General features: G+C 34.1%; 1 protein-coding gene across 6 annotated transcripts in view; it reads right to left on the bottom strand.

Annotated features, from left to right (window-relative positions):
- Window positions 1–1,110: 1,110 nt before the first annotated feature.
- diaph2 (diaphanous-related formin 2) overlaps window positions 1,111–18,275 on the bottom strand; it is a 372,424-nt gene continuing 355,259 nt past the window's right edge. For all 6 annotated transcript variants that reach the window (XM_056382907.1, XM_056382908.1, XM_056382912.1 and 3 more), the window contains one exon: window positions 1,111–5,243. In XM_056382907.1, the coding sequence (XP_056238882.1) occupies window positions 5,179–5,243 (65 nt within the window). In that variant the 3' untranslated portion in view covers window positions 1,111–5,178. The remainder of the gene's footprint in view (window positions 5,244–18,275) is intronic.

The raw sequence follows: 18,275 nt of genomic DNA, 5'->3' as shown, positions 1-18,275 counted from the left end.
GTGTGTGTGTGTGTGTGTGTGTGTGTGTGTGTGTGTGCGCGCGCGCGCGTGTGTACGTGTGTGTGTGTGTGTACGTGTGTGTGTGTGTACGTGTGTGTGTTTGTGTGTGTGTGGCGCAGGCACAGGGAACGAGTGAGGGAGGCCCTTGTGGCCACAGGGTTACTTCCCCCGTGTCAACCCTAATTTTATGATGTCATACTGCAGCAGGGAAGTGGGACATGGCACACGCAGAGAGAACATGCCATTGGATGTGAGCATGTTTTGGGGGGAGGGGGAGTGTAACTCTAAGGGGCTAGGACAGGAACAGCGCTGCCTTGCCATTTGACACTCACTCCTGGGACTCAGACAGCCAGACAGGGAGGAACACATGGGTGTGGAAACTGGAGAGTCAAGACATCTCACATAGTCAATGGCACATAGTGTTTTTGTTCCTATATTTGCTATACTTAAATAAAATATGATCTCATTATAAATGAAAATGAAATAAATTTAAAAAATGTATTTTAAACCCAGATTGCCTGTAACAGAATTGGGCACAATGCTTGTTTTTTCGACTGTCAACAGAAGATGATATCCGCAGAAAATGTTACCCTAGTTATCGTATTATATCCTTTTGTATCAAATAATATACAAATTATTGAATTTCTATGCTGCCTTTCCTTGTCCTCCAACCTGGCCAGGGAAAATTTGTAGTCACACAGGAGATTTGAGGGTCTGAGAAATGATTAAAAAGGGCAATAATTCTGGATATGTATTTTCTGACTCTGCAGTAATTTCCCTAAGCTGTCGTTGGACATGACAGCATTATCACTTTGCCTTTGACACTGTACAAGATAAAGCAGTGGGGACACCAAGGTCCAAATATGTTGCTTTTATAGGTAGGTAGCTGTCCCATTCATCATGTGCTAACACCTAGAGCTCTCTGTAATCCCTGTCTATAAGTTAGCCTGGGGCAGGTATCTTCTGCCCTGCCACAAAGTAAACTAAAATGTAATTTTAGACCCCAGCATGTGGTGAAACAAAGTGAAGACTTGTGAAAATGAGGTTGATAGAGAAATATTGTAATACCTCTGATGTGTGACAAAGTAAATGCAAGACAAAGAGACAAAGTATCTTTCAGAAATCAGTTTATATAACAAAGGGGTTATTATTTAGTATCATATGCCATGGAAGGACAGTGTGCATAACCATTTTGTTTTTTTCATGTTCTTAAGGATACAAATAAACTTAAAATGTTACAAATATAAATGTTTCTTAAGACAATAAAACATACTCAATGACAACATGGAAGGTAGGCAGGGATATGGCAGCTTACACATCATGGTCGGACAGGGTTTGTCAACAGTTGTGAATGTTGTTTGTTGATTCAGCCGTAATTGGTCTTCCACAAATCAATAGTAAGCACTAACAAAGTAGGAGAGAACTGGATATGTGGCAGCTGGGAACTATTTACCAAAAGAAATACTTTGCAAATAGTTCACTCTGTTAGTGGCAATGTCATACTCAAACATCTCAAACAGTTCTTCCTCTGCCTGAGCAGAATATCTTGTGAGGTAAAGTGCACAGTCAGTGAATGTAAGATATTTGTAATTGCAAACTTTTCTTTTAATTAAAACGCTTGCCACCAATCACCACCAGAATGGCACCTTTACAATTTTTAATAGATCTCTCATACCCCTGCCTCCTCATTCTTACAATTACCATGAGCACAAGTCATAACCTCGATTTGTTAGTTACAAGCTAAAAAGACGATGGGATGATCGGCCCGGACACGGGCCTGTTTTTCACACTAAAATGATGGAACAGTTCAGGTTCTTTGATCTGAAACTCTCCTGCTAATTTCTATAAAACACATACTTCTGATTATCCTAAAAGATGGAACGGGAGAAATACAACAACCACTTACACGGCTGATGAGGAATGTTGTCATTGTAGAAGTTCCTCTTAAAGTTGAAAGTTTCCAACGTTGTAGCTGCTTTTAATAAGAAAAATAATCTGAATTCTGATGATTTGTCAGCCACTGTTTTCCAGCCATTTCATCTATCAAATGGCAAAAAATGTCACAAGACCAACTTTTTGTGAAGCATTATTTGCATTAGGTTTTATGTTGCGTTTCAGAAAACAATAATGGTTCATAGTGATCACTTTTTTGGAAAAGATGCATGATCTGGAACTTCTACAATGGCTAACACCGTAGCTCTTAGCTCATTACGCTCAACAATGCAGTCATTACAAAAGTTTTTTTGTATTTTTTTTTTTTAAAACTCCAAATAAATTACATCTTACAAAAGATGTTTCATTGTTTTAGATAAGAAATACCACATGACTATCATTTTGTAATCACATCAAAATTTCATACTCAGTTCATAATTGGATCAATGTTTATTAAAATGATGGCTAAAATTAAATAATAATAAAAAATCAAGTTTTTATATCTGTAATCTTTCTTGTAGTTTCACAAAGAGAGACCTGTACTCCCTTTGATATCCAAGACAAAATAAGGATTTCCCATCATTATATGTTGTTTTCCCAAAAAACCCCAAAAATAAAGGTTGGCACACGTGGAAATAAAAATCTAAGTTGGTTAAACAATGAAGAACATGTTTTCAGCCAAATTATTTATAAAGAAATAGACACTGTAATTGTTAAAAACAAGCCACTGGTTGTTTTGCAATGTACAATATCCAATCATAAGGTGAAGAACCACCAAATGTCACAGCAGACATTTATGTTGATAGAGAACTGATATGGGTCTTTTTCAATACTTTAAGCTGTGCAGGTGTAGTGGCGCGGAGGACAAAGGGCAATTACAAAACTGCCTTTGACGGCACATATCTATCTCTCTGCTGTGTACAACACCTCTTTAAAACACCCGTCTGTGCAGAATCCCTTATGCAGAAACCTCATTCTCTACGCTTTCTCTGTGCAACAGCTTGAACCTTATATTCAGAGAAGAATTATTGTCTTCTTAAATATGCAGACTTCTCTGAGCGTTGTGGATGCACCTTGAGCCGAGATGATGTGTAAAATTGCATTTTTAGAAGCAAGCAGGCTGGGAGAGGAGGCATCATGAAACAGACACATCACAAGCAGCACTGTCAGATTGTTTAAATGAAAAATCTCCATCTTTTCACCCCAGGAGTCAAGAACACTGAATCCTATTTTGCCTGGGTTCCTGTTCCGATTATTGAGCTGGCATGGTGCATACACACACACATACATATACATTTACAAACTTGCCCAGACACAAACACACAGACTCAAAGCCTTAAGCAGAGTTATTGTATTACTAAAGTAACTTGCGTTATGGTAGAGGGTCACTTGTGCCATTAGTGCGAGGGAATTGGAGGGCGTCTGGAGACTCACTTGCTAAGACGCGCATCATCTTGTCTCCCGTTCCCCTCAGTCGATTATTCTGGTCGTACCCATTCTCCGTGTGGATTCAGTGGTTGTTTTTAGTAGTATCTGCTTACAGTTTAGGGCCATGAGGGGACATTGCTGCCCTAGGCATGAATATATGAATAAATAGTTGACGTGAAGAAACTGTGGGTCCTTATAGGGGGAACAAAGCTTACAGCAAAGTTTCAACTATTTTTTATACAGACACCAAGCATCACTTGTTTGTTTTGATGCTGAAAATTTTCATCAGGTGGAATATGTTACTGAAAACGACTGAAGTATCCCGCCAGGAAACAGGGTCTTTAATTGAGTTGTGTTAAGGTTTGTACTCCTAAAACTCTTTAGTGCCTGAGCCATGGATTCCCTTAATAGATTTTAGGTGTTTTTTTTCCCCCAAAGGGTTTAAAATAATGCCTGTGTTTCATGTAAGCTTAAAAACATTTGTTCTACAATATACATGATACCATAAATATATCAAATTGTTAATTCCGAAGCAGTACAGCTGGGTTTATATTTATTACACATGTTGAAACAGTTAAACGTGTTTCTTTGTGGAGATTATCTTGAACAAATTGTTTAAATATGGTCAGTTTAGTTTTCCTACAAAGCTTATTTAGCTATTTTTTTGAAAACCCAATGGGAAAAAAATATATTTAAAATCTGCTGTGAAAACTCTAAGTGGGGTGAACTGAGTAAAATACACAGATTGAAATAGATTAATATTAAAAACGCTGTAATACCTTTGTATAATCAAGCTTCACCCACTGGAAACCTGTGTGACCGCAGGGAAGGTCATAGAGTTCATGTTAGCTTCTCTAGGCAGTTAAATGCATTTAGAAATGTGTCAGTCTCTCATGTTAACAGCAAAAGCGACCTTGGGACAGAGATCAGCACCCAAAGGCATTGGTTAGATATTACACAACTAAAAATAAAATGCATCTCGTCAAAATGGAAATTACAGTTTCAAGATCCATGAGTCACATGCTCTGAAATCTCAGCGTAGACAGGGGCCAGCTCTTGTGGCTTTGTGGGATATGAAATGGAATGATTAATGTGGACTCTTTTTGTACATTTATAAGTATAAATTGTTTTGATGTTGGCTGAAGGAGGGATTGATGAGGGGGTGGACATTTTACACCACCACTCCTTCTTCTGTCGAGTTCAATGACTTGTTCAAGACACCGTCAGCAGGTTGCAGATCTTGCCAACATGGGTGGTGAATCCCTGTCTTCCATTTAAAGGACAGCTGGCTCGCTGCCCCTGTGTTGACTGAACTTCGTGCGGTACGTTCTTCTGGATGATAAGCATACATGCCAACACACTGCATGTTCCATGTCAAAACTGTATGTGAACTGTAGTATTTTGATTAAAAAATTATTAAAATAGAAGGCTTGGACTTGTAAGAGTCAAAATGGATTTTCAAGCAATGAAAACCTTTCATTTCAAACAGCAGCAGCAGCATGTGAAATTTTCCATTTCATGAATCAAACAATCTATGGAGGATACAAATGTTTAAAGTGTGGAGTATTTAATAAATATGTAAGGCGTCTGACAAACAGCATGAAAATTAAAATGTCTGCATGTGATGTACTATAGATCTTAAAGTTCTGTGTGTCTTCTTTAGACTTTTTTTGTTCCGTACTTGGTGGTGTGTATGTATGAATACTTTTATGTGTGTGTTTGCCACAGTGAGTCTGTCCCTTCCTCAGATGTCTTCTTGGTCTCCACCTCGCAGGCCTCTTTGGCACTTATCTAGCGTCTTGTGGTAGGCGCGGGCGATCATCGAGCTTGGTGATTTGCGTTGTGGCGTGAACGAGACCTTTCCAGGACTGCACGGCGGTTGTCTGTTCAGATACAAAAAACAACAAAGAATCAAAACCAGAAAGTGAGACTGAGAAAGAACAAGAAAGTGTTGTTACATTGATCCATACTGGCACGCAGGAGCTCAACTAAATGAAAGACTGTATAGAAAAAGTGAGGAAGGCAGAGAAAAGAGACTGAGAAACAACATAAAGCAAATCCAGGCTGATTGAGAGCAGAGCAGCAGGGGAGGATGGAGAAACAGAAGAAGCTGCTGGAGTGGAGGTGCTTGTGTCTGGTGTCATAGTAACTCCATTCAGCTCCTGATCCAGGCTTCCACTCAAGAGCCCCTCAACTATTCTTACATCAGATGCAGCATATGCACAGAAGACAAAGTAAACGCACACATTCAGCACACACTCAAGCAGTTAGAAAAAGCAAGCGGGGGCAGAAGAACAATAAGATTGCTACAGGTAGGCATCAAGGACTGCAAGACTTGTTGGTGTTTTGCAGTCATTCTGCCTCAGAAAGATTATCTGTGAGATGAAAGGATACAAAAGATTACATTAGCATCCTCTGATTGAAAATTTCTAAAATGAAGCAAATTATCCTGGTAAAATTAAATCAAAAGTAAAAAAATAAAAGTTTAAGTTAGCAACTATACACTCTGTGAGTATAAGGTTTCACTGCTATGTTTGTGGTCAGGATGCAGGACCAGTTGCACTTTGGGTTTTCTCTGTTGCCAGTTCTATGACAGAGTCATACAAACACTGCCTCCCATGCTATCCAACCATGGCTGCCCAGAAATGCCCATGGCATCCACCAGTCAGCCAGGTGGCAGGTGGGGCTGGACAGAACCACGAAGCATAGCCATGGAGATGACTGCAGGCACACCCACACAGGACTCCCTGGTATTTCCAAGCATCCCGCCACCACTATACACATTAGTCAGTGCCAGCTGTAGGGTGCCAGGCGTCCCGGGCTGGGCGTTGTTTAATGGCACTCGCTCCATCCATCATGTCAGGTAATGAGCTGAGAGTGACTGTGATGGCTAGGAACACATACACAAATACACACACACAGACTCCCACCATCACAGTAGAGAACAGAGAGCAGACCTCCTTCAGATTGGATACAAAGCATCATGCAGATGGTGCACAGGAGGAGAGAAGGAGGGAGGAAGGAACAGAAAGGATCGGGATGTTTAAAAAAAAAAAGATGACATTTTCTGTATTCTCTGCTACTTCCATTTAAACATGCGTTTATATATAATAGGTCATCATTAAAGCTAACATGCTGTGGCAGCGTGTTCAAAAACAACATCACTACTTATCCATGCACTCATTTTTACATCCACAGGTTATGCTTCACACTGAATGAAAGCAGGACAACCTTGCGCCTTTCAACACAGTCATTGAAGGGTGTAGGTTTGGTCTCGACATTGGTAGGGACGCAACAACCCCACCCCTCCAAAACAAAGAGATTGGCTTTTTAATGCCATCAACCAAACGATTTATTAACATATAAGATCTGAATTTACATTCAGGAATGCCCATACGCAAATGTAGTATGTGTACATGTGTTGAATTTCCATATATGTACATATGAAGTAAAATCATATGTATATATTTAAAGACATACATATATATTCATCCCAAAGCCTGTCAGTATATGTCTATATATGTAAATATAAAAGAGAGACATGCATGTTTAAATTCGATAAGAAATTATTAAGAAAATAATATACAAACATATAGAATTTTTAAGCATGTTTACATAAAGTTGCATTTTACAATGAGTATTTCATATATCATATAAACTTGTATACACCCTCTGGATATATGAAGAGGTGACATATATGTCATAGTATACTAAGGCATAAAAAAGTGCCACAGTATAGTAAGGCATAGGAAAGCCATAGTAACCCACACAGGAAGGCCCTGGGCCCAGGGTTCGAACCCAGAAACTTCTGACTGAGGCAACAGTTCTAAATGTTACGCCACCGCGCCACCCCATAAATAAATCATCAAATAGTAAGGCATAAAAGCGTCATAATATAGCAAGATATAAAAATGTCAGAAAACGTCATTGTATAGTAAGGCATAAAAAAACACAATATAGTATGGATTAAAAAAAAGTGATCGTATAATGAGGCATAAACGCCACACAGAAAGGCCCCAGCCTGGGAAGTCATAGTATAGTAAGGCATTAGAGTCGCCAATTAACCAAATATGCAGGTCTTTGGACTGTGGGAGGAATCCAGAGGACCCAGAGAGAACCAACGCAGGCACAAGGAGAACATGCAAACTCCACACAGAAAGGCCCCAGGCCCAGGAATGGTAGGGTATAGGTATAGTAAGGTATAGTAAGGCATAAGAACGTCATTGTCAGAGTCCCGCTGTGTCTTCCCTTTTCCTGTTTGTCTACCCTACCCTGTGTGTGTGTGTGTGTGTGTGTGTGTTGTGTGTGTGTGTGTGTGTGTGTGTGTGTGTGTGTGTGTGTGTGTGTGTGTGTGTGTGTGTGTGTGTTGTGTGTGTGTGTGTTGTGTGTGTGTGTGTGTGTGTGTGTGTGTGTGTGTGTGTGTGTGTGTGTGTCTGTGTGTCTGTCTGTCTGTCTGTCTGTCTGTCTGTGTCTCTCTCTCTCTCTCTCTCTCTCTCTCTCTCTCTCTCTCTCTCTGTGTCCGTGTTCTTCCCCTGACATCAGGTGACTCTGCAGAGGCGAGGTCTGGACAGCAGCCCACCACCAAACCTGCAATCTATCACTCATCATCTGCAGTATATCTACCCCGGGCATCTATCCATTCGTGGCCAGATTCTTCTGCTCTTCACAGTGGTAGTTATTCTCTCAGCCGCTCTGATTAGTTTATGTGACTACAGAGTCATCTTGTGATTCAGCAATCTTTCCATTTTTTGTCTATACTAAATCTTTGTTCTCTGTTGCTCCAGAAGACTTCCTGATTTGTGGGCTACTGAGAGTGTGTTTACTCATCTGATTCTGGCCTCCAGTGTCCTGGATTCCCTGGACCCACCCTCCCTCCACATTCTCCATCATCATTTCTTTCTCTCCCAAAAACTAAAAACACAGTTATTTCTGATGTATTTTGTGTTGGGTCTCTGCTCTGGTGTTCAACATCAGTTCTGACAAAAACGTAACAGTCACAGTATGGTAAGGCATAAAAATGTCAAAATGCATCATAATACATTAGGGCATGAAAATGTCAAAAAATGTCATAGTATACTGAGGCATAAATTTGTCAAAAAACACCATAGTAGTCAAAAGATTCAATGTATAGTAAGGCATAAAATGAACAAAAAACGTCATAGTATAAAGTGGTATAAAATTGTCATTAAAATGTCATGGTATAGTAAGGCTTAAAACGTCATAGGCATAAAAATGTAAGAAAACGTCATAGTATATTAAGGCACAAAAGTCATAGTATAGTAAAGCATTAAAATGTCATGGTATAGTAAGGCTTAAAACATCATAGTATAGTGAGGCATAAATTTGTCAAAAAACACCATAGTATAGTAAGGCATTAAACGTCATAGTATAGGAAGGCATAAATTTGTCAAAAATGTCATAGTATAGTAAGGCATGAAAATTTAAAATAAAAATCATAGTATAGTAAGGCATAAAATTTGTCAAAAAACGTCACAATATAGTAAGGCATAAAATTGTCAAAAAACGTCATAGTATTGTAAGGCATAAAATGTCACAGTATTGTAAGGCATAAAATTGTCAAAAAACGTCATAGTATAGTAAGGCATAAAAATGTCAAAAAACGTCATAGTATTGTAAGGCATAAAATGTCACAGTATTGTAAGGCATAAAAATTGTCAAAAAACGTCATAGTATAGTAAGGCATAGATTTGTCAAAAAATGTCATAGTATAGGAAAGCATAAAATTGTCAAAAAATGTCATAGTATAGTAAGGCATAAAATTGTCAAAAAACGTCATAGTATTGTAAGGCATAAAACGTCATAGAACAGTAAGGCATAAAATTGTCAAAAAACGTCAGTATTGTAAGGCATAAAATGTCATAGAACAGTAAGGCATAAAATTGTCAAAAAACATCATAGTATTGTAAGGCATAAAACGTCATAGAACAGTAAGGCATAAAATTGTCAAAAAACGTCATAGTATTGTAAGGCATAAAATGTCATAGTATAGGAAAGCATAAAATTGTCAAAAAACGTCATAGTATTGTAAGGCATAAAATGTCATAGTATAGTAAGGCATAAAATTGTCAAAAAATGTCATAGTATAGGAAAGCATAAAATTGTCAAAAAACGTCATAGTATTGTAAGGCATAAAAATGTCATAGAACAGTAAGCCATAAAATTGTCAAAAAATGTCATAGTATAGGAAGGCATAAAAATGTCTAAAAACGTCATAGTATAGTAAGGCATAAAACGTCATAGTATAGTAAGGCATAAAACATCATAGTATAGTAAAGCATTAAAAGTCATAGAATAGTAAGGCATAAATTTGTCAAAAAACGTCAAAGTATAGTAAGGCACAAAACGTCATAATATAGTAAGGCATAAAATTGTCAAAAAATGTCATAGTATTGTAAGGCATAAAACGTCATAGTATAGTAAAGCATTAAAAGTCATAGAATAGTAAGGCATAAATTTGTCAAAAAACGTCAAAGTATAGTAAAGCACAAAACGTCATAATATAGTAAGGCATAAAAATGTCAAAAAACGTCATAATATAGTAAGGCATAAAAATGTCAAAAAACGTCATAATATAGTAAGGCATAAAAATGTCAAAAAACGTCATAGTATTGTAAGGCATAAAATGTCGTAGTATAGTAAGGCATAAAATTGTCAAAAAATGTCATAGTATTGTAAGGCATAAAACGTCATAGTATAGTAAAGCATTAAAAGTCATAGAATAGTAAGGCATAAAAATGTCAAAAAACGTCATAGTATAGTAAGGCATAAAACGTCATAGTATAGTAAGGCATAAAACATCATAGTATAGTAAGGCATAAAACGTCATAGTATAGTTAGGCATAAAATTGTCAAAAAACATCATAGTATTGTAAGGCATAAAACGTCATAGAACAGTAAGGCATAAAATTGTCAAAAAACGTCATAGTATTGTAAGGCATAAAATGTCATAGTATAGGAAAGCATAAAATTGTCAAAAAACGTCATAGTATTGTAAGGCATAAAATGTCATAGTATAGTAAGGCATAAAACTGTCAAAAAATGTCATAGTATAGTAAGGCATAAAATTGTCAAAAAACGTCATAGTATTGTAAGGCATAAAATGTCATAGAACAGTAAGCCATAAAATTGTCAAAAAATGTCATAGTATAGGAAGGCATAAAAATGTCTAAAAACGTCATAGTATAGTAAGGCATAAAACGTCATAGTATAGTAAGGCATAAAACATCATAGTATAGTAAAGCATTAAAAGTCATAGAATAGTAAGGCATAAATTTGTCAAAAAACGTCAAAGTATAGTAAGGCACAAAACGTCATAATATAGTAAGGCATAAAATTGTCAAAAAATGTCATAGTATTGTAAGGCATAAAACGTCATAGTATAGTAAAGCATTAAAAGTCATAGAATAGTAAGGCATAAATTTGTCAAAAAACGTCAAAGTATAGTAAGCATAAAAATGTCATAGAATAGTAAGGCATAAAAATGTCAAAAAACGTCATAATATAGTAAGGCATAAAAATGTCAAAAAACGTCATAGTATAGTAAGGGATAAAAATGTCAAAAAACGTCATGGTATAGTAAGGCATAAAATTGTCAAAAAACGTCATAGTATAGTAAGGCATTAAATTGTCAAAAAATGTCAAAAAAGTCATAGTATTGTAAGTCATAGTATTGTAAGGCATAAAATGTCATAGTATAGTAAGGCATAAAACATCATAGTATAGTAAGGCATAAAACGTCATAGTATAGTTAGGCATAAAATTGTCAAAAAACGTCATAATATAGTAAGGCATAAATTTACCAAAAAACGTCATAGTATTGTAAGGCATAAAACGTCATAGTATAGTAAGGCATAAATTTGTCAAAAAACGTCAAAGTATAGTAAGGCACAAAACGTCATAGTATAGTAAGGCATAAAATTGTCAAAAAATGTCATAGTATAGGAAGGCATAAAATTGTCAAAAAACGTCATAGTATTGTAAGGCATAAAACGTCATAGTATAATTAGGCATAAAATTGTCAAAAAACATCAAAGTATAGTAAGGCACAAAACGTCATAGCATAGTAAGGCATAAATTTGTCAAAAATTGTGATAGTATAGTAAGGCATAAAATGTCACAGTATAGTAAGGCATAAATTTACCAAAAAAAGTCATAGTATAGTAAGGCATAAAATGTCATAGTATAGTAAGGCATAAAATTGTCAAAAAATGTCATAGCATAGTAAGGCATAAATTTGTCAAAAAATTTCATAGTATAGTTAGGCATAAATTTACCAAAAAACGTCATTGTGTAGTAAGGCATAAAATTGTCAAAAAACGTCATAGTATTTTAAGGCATAAAACGTCATAGTATAGTTAGGCATAAAATTGTCAAAAAACGTCATAGTATAGTAAGGGATAAAAATGTCAAAAAACGTCATGGTATAGTAAGGCATAAAATTGTCAAAAAACGTCATAGTATTGTAAGGCATAAAAATGTCAAAAAACGTCATAGTATTGTAAGGCATAAAATGTCATAGAACAGTAAGGCATAAAAATGTCAAAAAACGTCATGGTATAGTAAGGCATAAAATTGTCAAAAAACGTCATAGTATTGTAAGGCATAAAAATGTCAAAAAACGTCATAGTATTGTAAGGCATAAAATGTCATAGAACAGTAAGGCATAAAATTGTCAAAAAACGTCATAGTATTGTAAGGCATAAAATGTCATAGAACAGTAAGGCATAAAATTGTCAAAAAATGTCATAGTATAGGAAGGCATAAAAATGTCAAAAAACGTCATAGTATAGTAAGGCATAAAACGTCATAGTATAGTAAGGCATAAAATTGTCAAAAAACGTCATAGTATAGGAAGGCATAAAATTGTCAAAAAACGTCATAGTATTGTAAGGCATAAAACGTCATAGTATAGTAAAGCATTAAAAGTCATAGAATAGTAAGGCATAAAAATGTCAAAAAACGTCATAGTATTGTAAGGCATAAAATGTCATAGTATAGTAAGGCATTAAATTGTCAAAAAATGTCATAGTATAGGAAGGCATAAAAATGTCAAAAAACGTCATAATATAGTAAGGCATAAAAATGTCAAAAAACGTCATAGTATTGTAAGGCATAAAATGTCATAGAATAGTAAGGCATAAAAATGTCATAGTATAGGAAGGCATAAAATTGTCAAAAAATGTCATAGTATAGTAAGGGATAAAAATGTCAAAAAACGTCATAGTATTGTAAGGCATAAAATGTCATAGTATAGGAAGGCATAAAATTACCAAAAAAAGTCATAGTATAGTAAGGCATAAAATGTCATAGTATAGTAAGGCATAAAATTGTCAAAAAATGTCATAGCACAGTAAGGCATAAATTTGTCAAAAAATTTCATAGTATAGTTAGGCATAAATTTACCAAAAAACGTCATTGTGTAGTAAGGCATAAAACGTCATTGTGTAGTAAGGCATAAAACGTCATAGTATAGTAAGGCATAAATTTGTCAAAAAACGTCACAGTATAGTAAGGTATAAAATGTCACAGTATAGTAAGGCTTAAAAATGACAAAAAACGTCATAGTATAGTACATTAAGGCACAAAAAGATTCATCCTATAATGAGGCATACAGTCCACACAGAAATGTCGCAGTCCTGGGAAGTCATCGTATAGCAAAGCAAAAATGTCATAATATAGTAAGGAATTAGAGTTGCCAATTGACCTAATGTGCAGGTCTGTGGGAGGAAACCATAGTGGTCCCACACAGGCACAGGGAGAACATGTAAACTCCACACAGAAAGGCCCCAGGCCCAGGAAGTCACAGTATACTAAGGCATAAGAATGTCATTGTCGCAGTCCCGCTGTGTTTCCCAGTGTTTTCCCTTTTCCTGTTTGTCTCCCTACCATTGTGTATGTGTGTACGTCTGTGTTCTTCCCCTGACATCAGGTGACTCTGCAGAGGCGAGGTCTGAACAGCAGCTCACTACGACACCTGCAATCTGTCAGTCATCATCTGCAGTACCGGTCATCCATCCATTCGTGGCCAGATTCTTCTGCTCTTCACAGTGGTAGTTATTCTCTCACCCGCTCTGATTAGTTTGATCTTCTCTGTGTTTTGTCTGTATTAACCCTTTGTTCTTCTATGCTCCAGAAGACTTCCTGATTTGTGGGCTGCTGATCCTGCGACACTTCGCTGTCGCCACACCACCCACCTGCCTTTTGTCTCCAGCCATCCCTCATGTTCGAGAGTGTGTTTACTCACCTGACTCTGGTCGCCCATACCCCTGCCTCGCACTCTCACACCTGGATTCCCTGGACCCACTCCCCCTCCATGTTTAAATCACCATTGCCTTCTCCTCAATAAACTCCCTTCCACTGTTATTGCTGGTGTATTTTGTGTTCTGTCACTGCTCTGGGGTCCCAGTCATAGTATGATAAGACATGAAAATGTCATAGTATAGTAAGGCATAAAAATGTCAAAAAACGTCATAGTATAGTAAGGCATAAAATCTCATAGTATAGTAAGGCATAAAAATGTCAAAAAACATCAAAGTATAATAAGGCATAAAAAAATCATAGTACAGTAAAGCATTGAAAGTCATAAAATAGTAAGGCATAAAAATGTCAAAAAACGTCATAGTATAGTAAGGCATAAAATGTCATAGTATAGTAAGGCATAAAATGTCATAGTATAATAAGGTATAAAAATGTCAAAAACGACATAGTACAGTAAGGCATAAAATTGACAAAAAAACAACATGGTATAGTAAGGCATAAAATGTCACAGAATACCAAGGCTTAAAATTGTCAAAAACGTCATAGTATAGTAAGGCATAAAAATATCAAAAAACATCATAGTATAGTAAAGCATAAAATTGTCAAAAAACGTCATAGTATAGTAAGGCATAAAATGTCATAGTATAGTAAGGCATAAAAATGTCATAGTATAGTAAGGCATAAATTTGTCAAAAAAAGTCATAGTATAGTAAGGCATAAAAATGTCAAAAAAATCATAGTACAGTAAGGCATAAAATGTCATAATGTAGTAAGTCGTAAAAATGTCAAAAAACATCATAGTATAGTAAGGCATAAAATGTCATAATATAGTAAGTCATAAAAATGTCAAAAAACATCATAGTATAGTAAGGCATAAAATTGTCAAAAAACGTCATAGTGTATAATAAGGCATCAAAATCTAAAAAAACGTCATATAATAGTAAGGCATAAAAATGTAAAAAAAAACGTCATAGTATGGTAAGGCATAAAACGTCATAGTATAGTAAGGCATAAAATGTCACAGAATACCAAGGCTTAAAATTGTCAAAAAACGTCATAGTATAGTAAGGCATAAAATGTCATAGTATAGTAAGGCATAAAAATGTCAATAAACGTTATAGTGTAGTAAGGCATAAATTTGTCAAAAAACGTCAAAGTATAGTAAGGCATAAAATTGTCAAAAAACATCATAGTATAGTAAGGCATAAAATTGTCAAAAAACGTCATAGTATAGTATGGCATAAAACGTCATAGTATAGTAAGGCATAAAATCTCATAGTATAGTAAGGCATAAAAATGTCAAAAAACATCAAAGTATAATAAGGCATAAAAAATCATAGTACAGTAAAGCATTGAAAGTCATAAAATAGTAAGGCATAAAATTGTCAAAAAACGTCATAGTATAATAAGGCATAAAAATGTCAAAAAATGTCATAGTATAGTAAGGCATAAAATGTCATAGTATAGTAAGGCATAAAATGTCATAGTATAATAAGGTATAAAAATGTCAAAAACGACATAGTACAGTAAGGCATAAAATTGACAAAAAACGTCATAGTATAGTAAGGCATAAAATGTCATAGTATAGTAAGGCATAAAAATGTCATAGTATAGTAAGGCATAAATTTGTCAAAAAAAGTCATAGTATAGTAAGGCATAAAAATGTCAAAAAACATCAAAGTATAGTAAGGCATAAAATTGTCAAAAAACATCATAGTATAGTAAGGCATAAAATTGTCAAAAAACGTCATAGTATAGTATGGCATAAAACGTCATAGTATAGTAAGGCATAAAAATATCAAAAAACATCATAGTATAGTAAGGCATAAAAATGTAATAAAATGTCATAGTATAATAAGGCATAAATTTGTCAAAAAACGTCATAGTATAGTAAAGCATGAAATCTCATAGTACAGTAAGGCATAAAAATGTCATAAAATGTCATAGTATAATAAGGCATAAAAATTTCAAAAAATGTCATAGTATAGTAAAGCATGAAATCTCATAGTATAGTAAGGCATAAAAATGTAAAAAAAAAACGTCATAGTATAGTAAGGCATAAAAATGTAAAGAAAATGTCATAGTATAGTAAGGCAAAAATCTGTAAAAAATTGCATTGTATACTAAGGTATAAAAATGTCAAAAAACGTAAAAATATAGTATGGCATAAAAATGTCAAAAAACATCATAGTATAGAAAGGCACAAAACGTCATAGTATAGTAAGGCATAAATTTGTCAAAAAATTTTATAGTATAGTAAGGCATAAAAATTTAAAATAAAAATCATAGTATAGTAAGGCATCAAATGTCATAGTAAGGCATAAAAATGTAAAAAAAAACATCATAGTATAGTAAGGCATAAAAATGTCAAAAAATGTCATAGTATAGTAAGGCACAAATCTGTCAAAAAATGTCATAGTATACTAAGGCATAAATTTGTCAAAAAACGTCATAGTATAGTAAGGCATAAAAATGTCAAAAAATGTCATAGTATAGTAAGGCATCAAAATGTCAAAAAAAGTCATAGTATAGTAAGGCATAAAAATGTAAAAAAAAACGTCATAGTATAGTAAGGCATAAAACGTCATAGTATAGTAAGGCATCAAAATGTCAAAAAAAGTCATAGTATAGTAAGGCATAAAAATGTAAAAAAAACGTCATAGTATAGTAAGGCATAAAAATGTCAAAAAACATCAAAGTATAGTAAGGCATAAAATTGTCAAAAAACATCATAGTATAGTAAGGCATAAAATTGTCAAAAAACGTCATAGTATAGTATGGCATAAAACGTCATAGTATAGTAAGGCATAAAAATGTAAAAAAAAACGTCTTAGTATAGTAAGGCATAAAAATGTCAAAAAATTCATAGTATAGTAAGGCATAAAAATGTCATAGTATAATAAGGCATAAAAATTTCAAAAAATGTCATAGTATAGTAAGCATAAAAATGTCAAAAAACATCATAGTATAGTAAGGCATCAAAATGTCAAAAAATGTCATAGTATATAGTAAGGCATAAAAATGTAAAAAAAAAACGTCATAGTATTAGTAAGGCATAAAATTGTCAAAAAACGTATAGTATAGTAAGGCATAAAATTGTCAAAAAATGTCATAGTATAGTAAGGCATAAAAATGTAAAAAAAAACGTCATAGTATAGTAGGCATAAAAATGTAAAAAAAAACGTCATAGTTAGTAAGGCATAAAAATGTCAAAAAACGTATAGTATAGTAAGGCACAAATCTGTCAAAAAATGTCATAGTATACTAAGGCATAAATTTGTCAAAAAACGTCATAGTATAGTAAGGCATAAAAATGTCAAAAAATGTCATAGTATAGTAAGGCATCAAAATGTCAAAAAAAGTCATAGTATAGTAAGGCATAAAAATGTAAAAAAAAACGTCATAGTATAGTAAGGCATAAAACGTCATAGTATAGTAAGGCATCAAAATGTCAAAAAAAGTCATAGTATAGTAAGGCATAAAAATGTAAAAAAAAACGTCTTAGTATAGTAAGGCATAAAACGTCATCGTATAGTAAGGCATCAAAATGTCAAAAAAAGTCATAGTATAGTAAGGCATAAAAATGTAAAAAAAACGTCATAGTATAGTAAGGCATAAAACGTCATCGTATAGTAAGGCGTCAAAATCTAAAAAAACGTCATAGTATAGTAAGGCATAAAAATGTCAAAAAATGTCATAGTATAGTAAGGCATAAAAAGTCATAGTATAGTAAGGCGTCAAAATCTAAAAAAACGTCATAGTATAGTAAGGCATAAAAATGTCAAAAAATGTCATAGTATAGTAAGGCATCAAAATGTCAAAAAAAGTCATAGTATAGTAAGGCATAAAAATGTAAAAAAAAACGTCATAGTATAGTAAGGCATAAAACGTCATAGTATAGTAAGGCATCAAAATGTCAAAAAAAGTCATAGTATAGTAGGCATAAAAATGTCATAGTATATAAGGCATAAAAATGTCAAAAAACGTCATAGTATTGTAAGGCATAAAACGTCATCGTATAGTAAGGCATCAAAATGTCATAAAATGTCATAGTATAAGTAAGGCATAAAAATGTCAAAAAATGTCATAGTATAGTAAGGCATAAAAATGTCAAAAAATGTCATAGTATAAGTAAGGCATAAAACGTCACAGTATAGTAAGGCATCAAATGTCAAAAAAAGTCATAGTATAGTAAGCATAAAAATGTAAAAAAAAAAAAACGTCTTAGTATAGTAAGGCATAAAACGTCATAGTATAGTAAGCATCAAAATGTCAAAAAACGTCAAAGTATAGTAAGGCATAAAAATGTAAAAAAAAACGTATAGTATAGTAAGGCATAAAACGTCATAAGTATAGTAAGGCATCAAAATGTCATAAAATGTCATAGTATAATAAGGCATAAATTTGTCAAAAAACGTCATAGTATAGTAAGGCATAAAAATGTCAAAAAATGTCATAGTATAGTAAGGCATAAAACGTCACAGTATAGTAAGGCATCAAAATGTCAAAAAAAAGTCATAGTATAGTAAGGCATAAAAATGTAAAAAAAAACGTCATAGTATAGTAAGGCATAAAAATTTAAAATAAAAATCATAGTATAGTAAGGCATCAAATGTCATAGTAAGGCATAAAAATGT

This window comes from Seriola aureovittata, chromosome 8, assembly GCF_021018895.1.
Source record: "Seriola aureovittata isolate HTS-2021-v1 ecotype China chromosome 8, ASM2101889v1, whole genome shotgun sequence".
In the NCBI taxonomy this organism is placed as follows: Eukaryota; Metazoa; Chordata; class Actinopteri; order Carangiformes; family Carangidae; genus Seriola; species Seriola aureovittata.
Note: the sequence above shows the minus strand (reverse complement) of the source record. Positions and strands in the feature narration are given on the sequence as shown.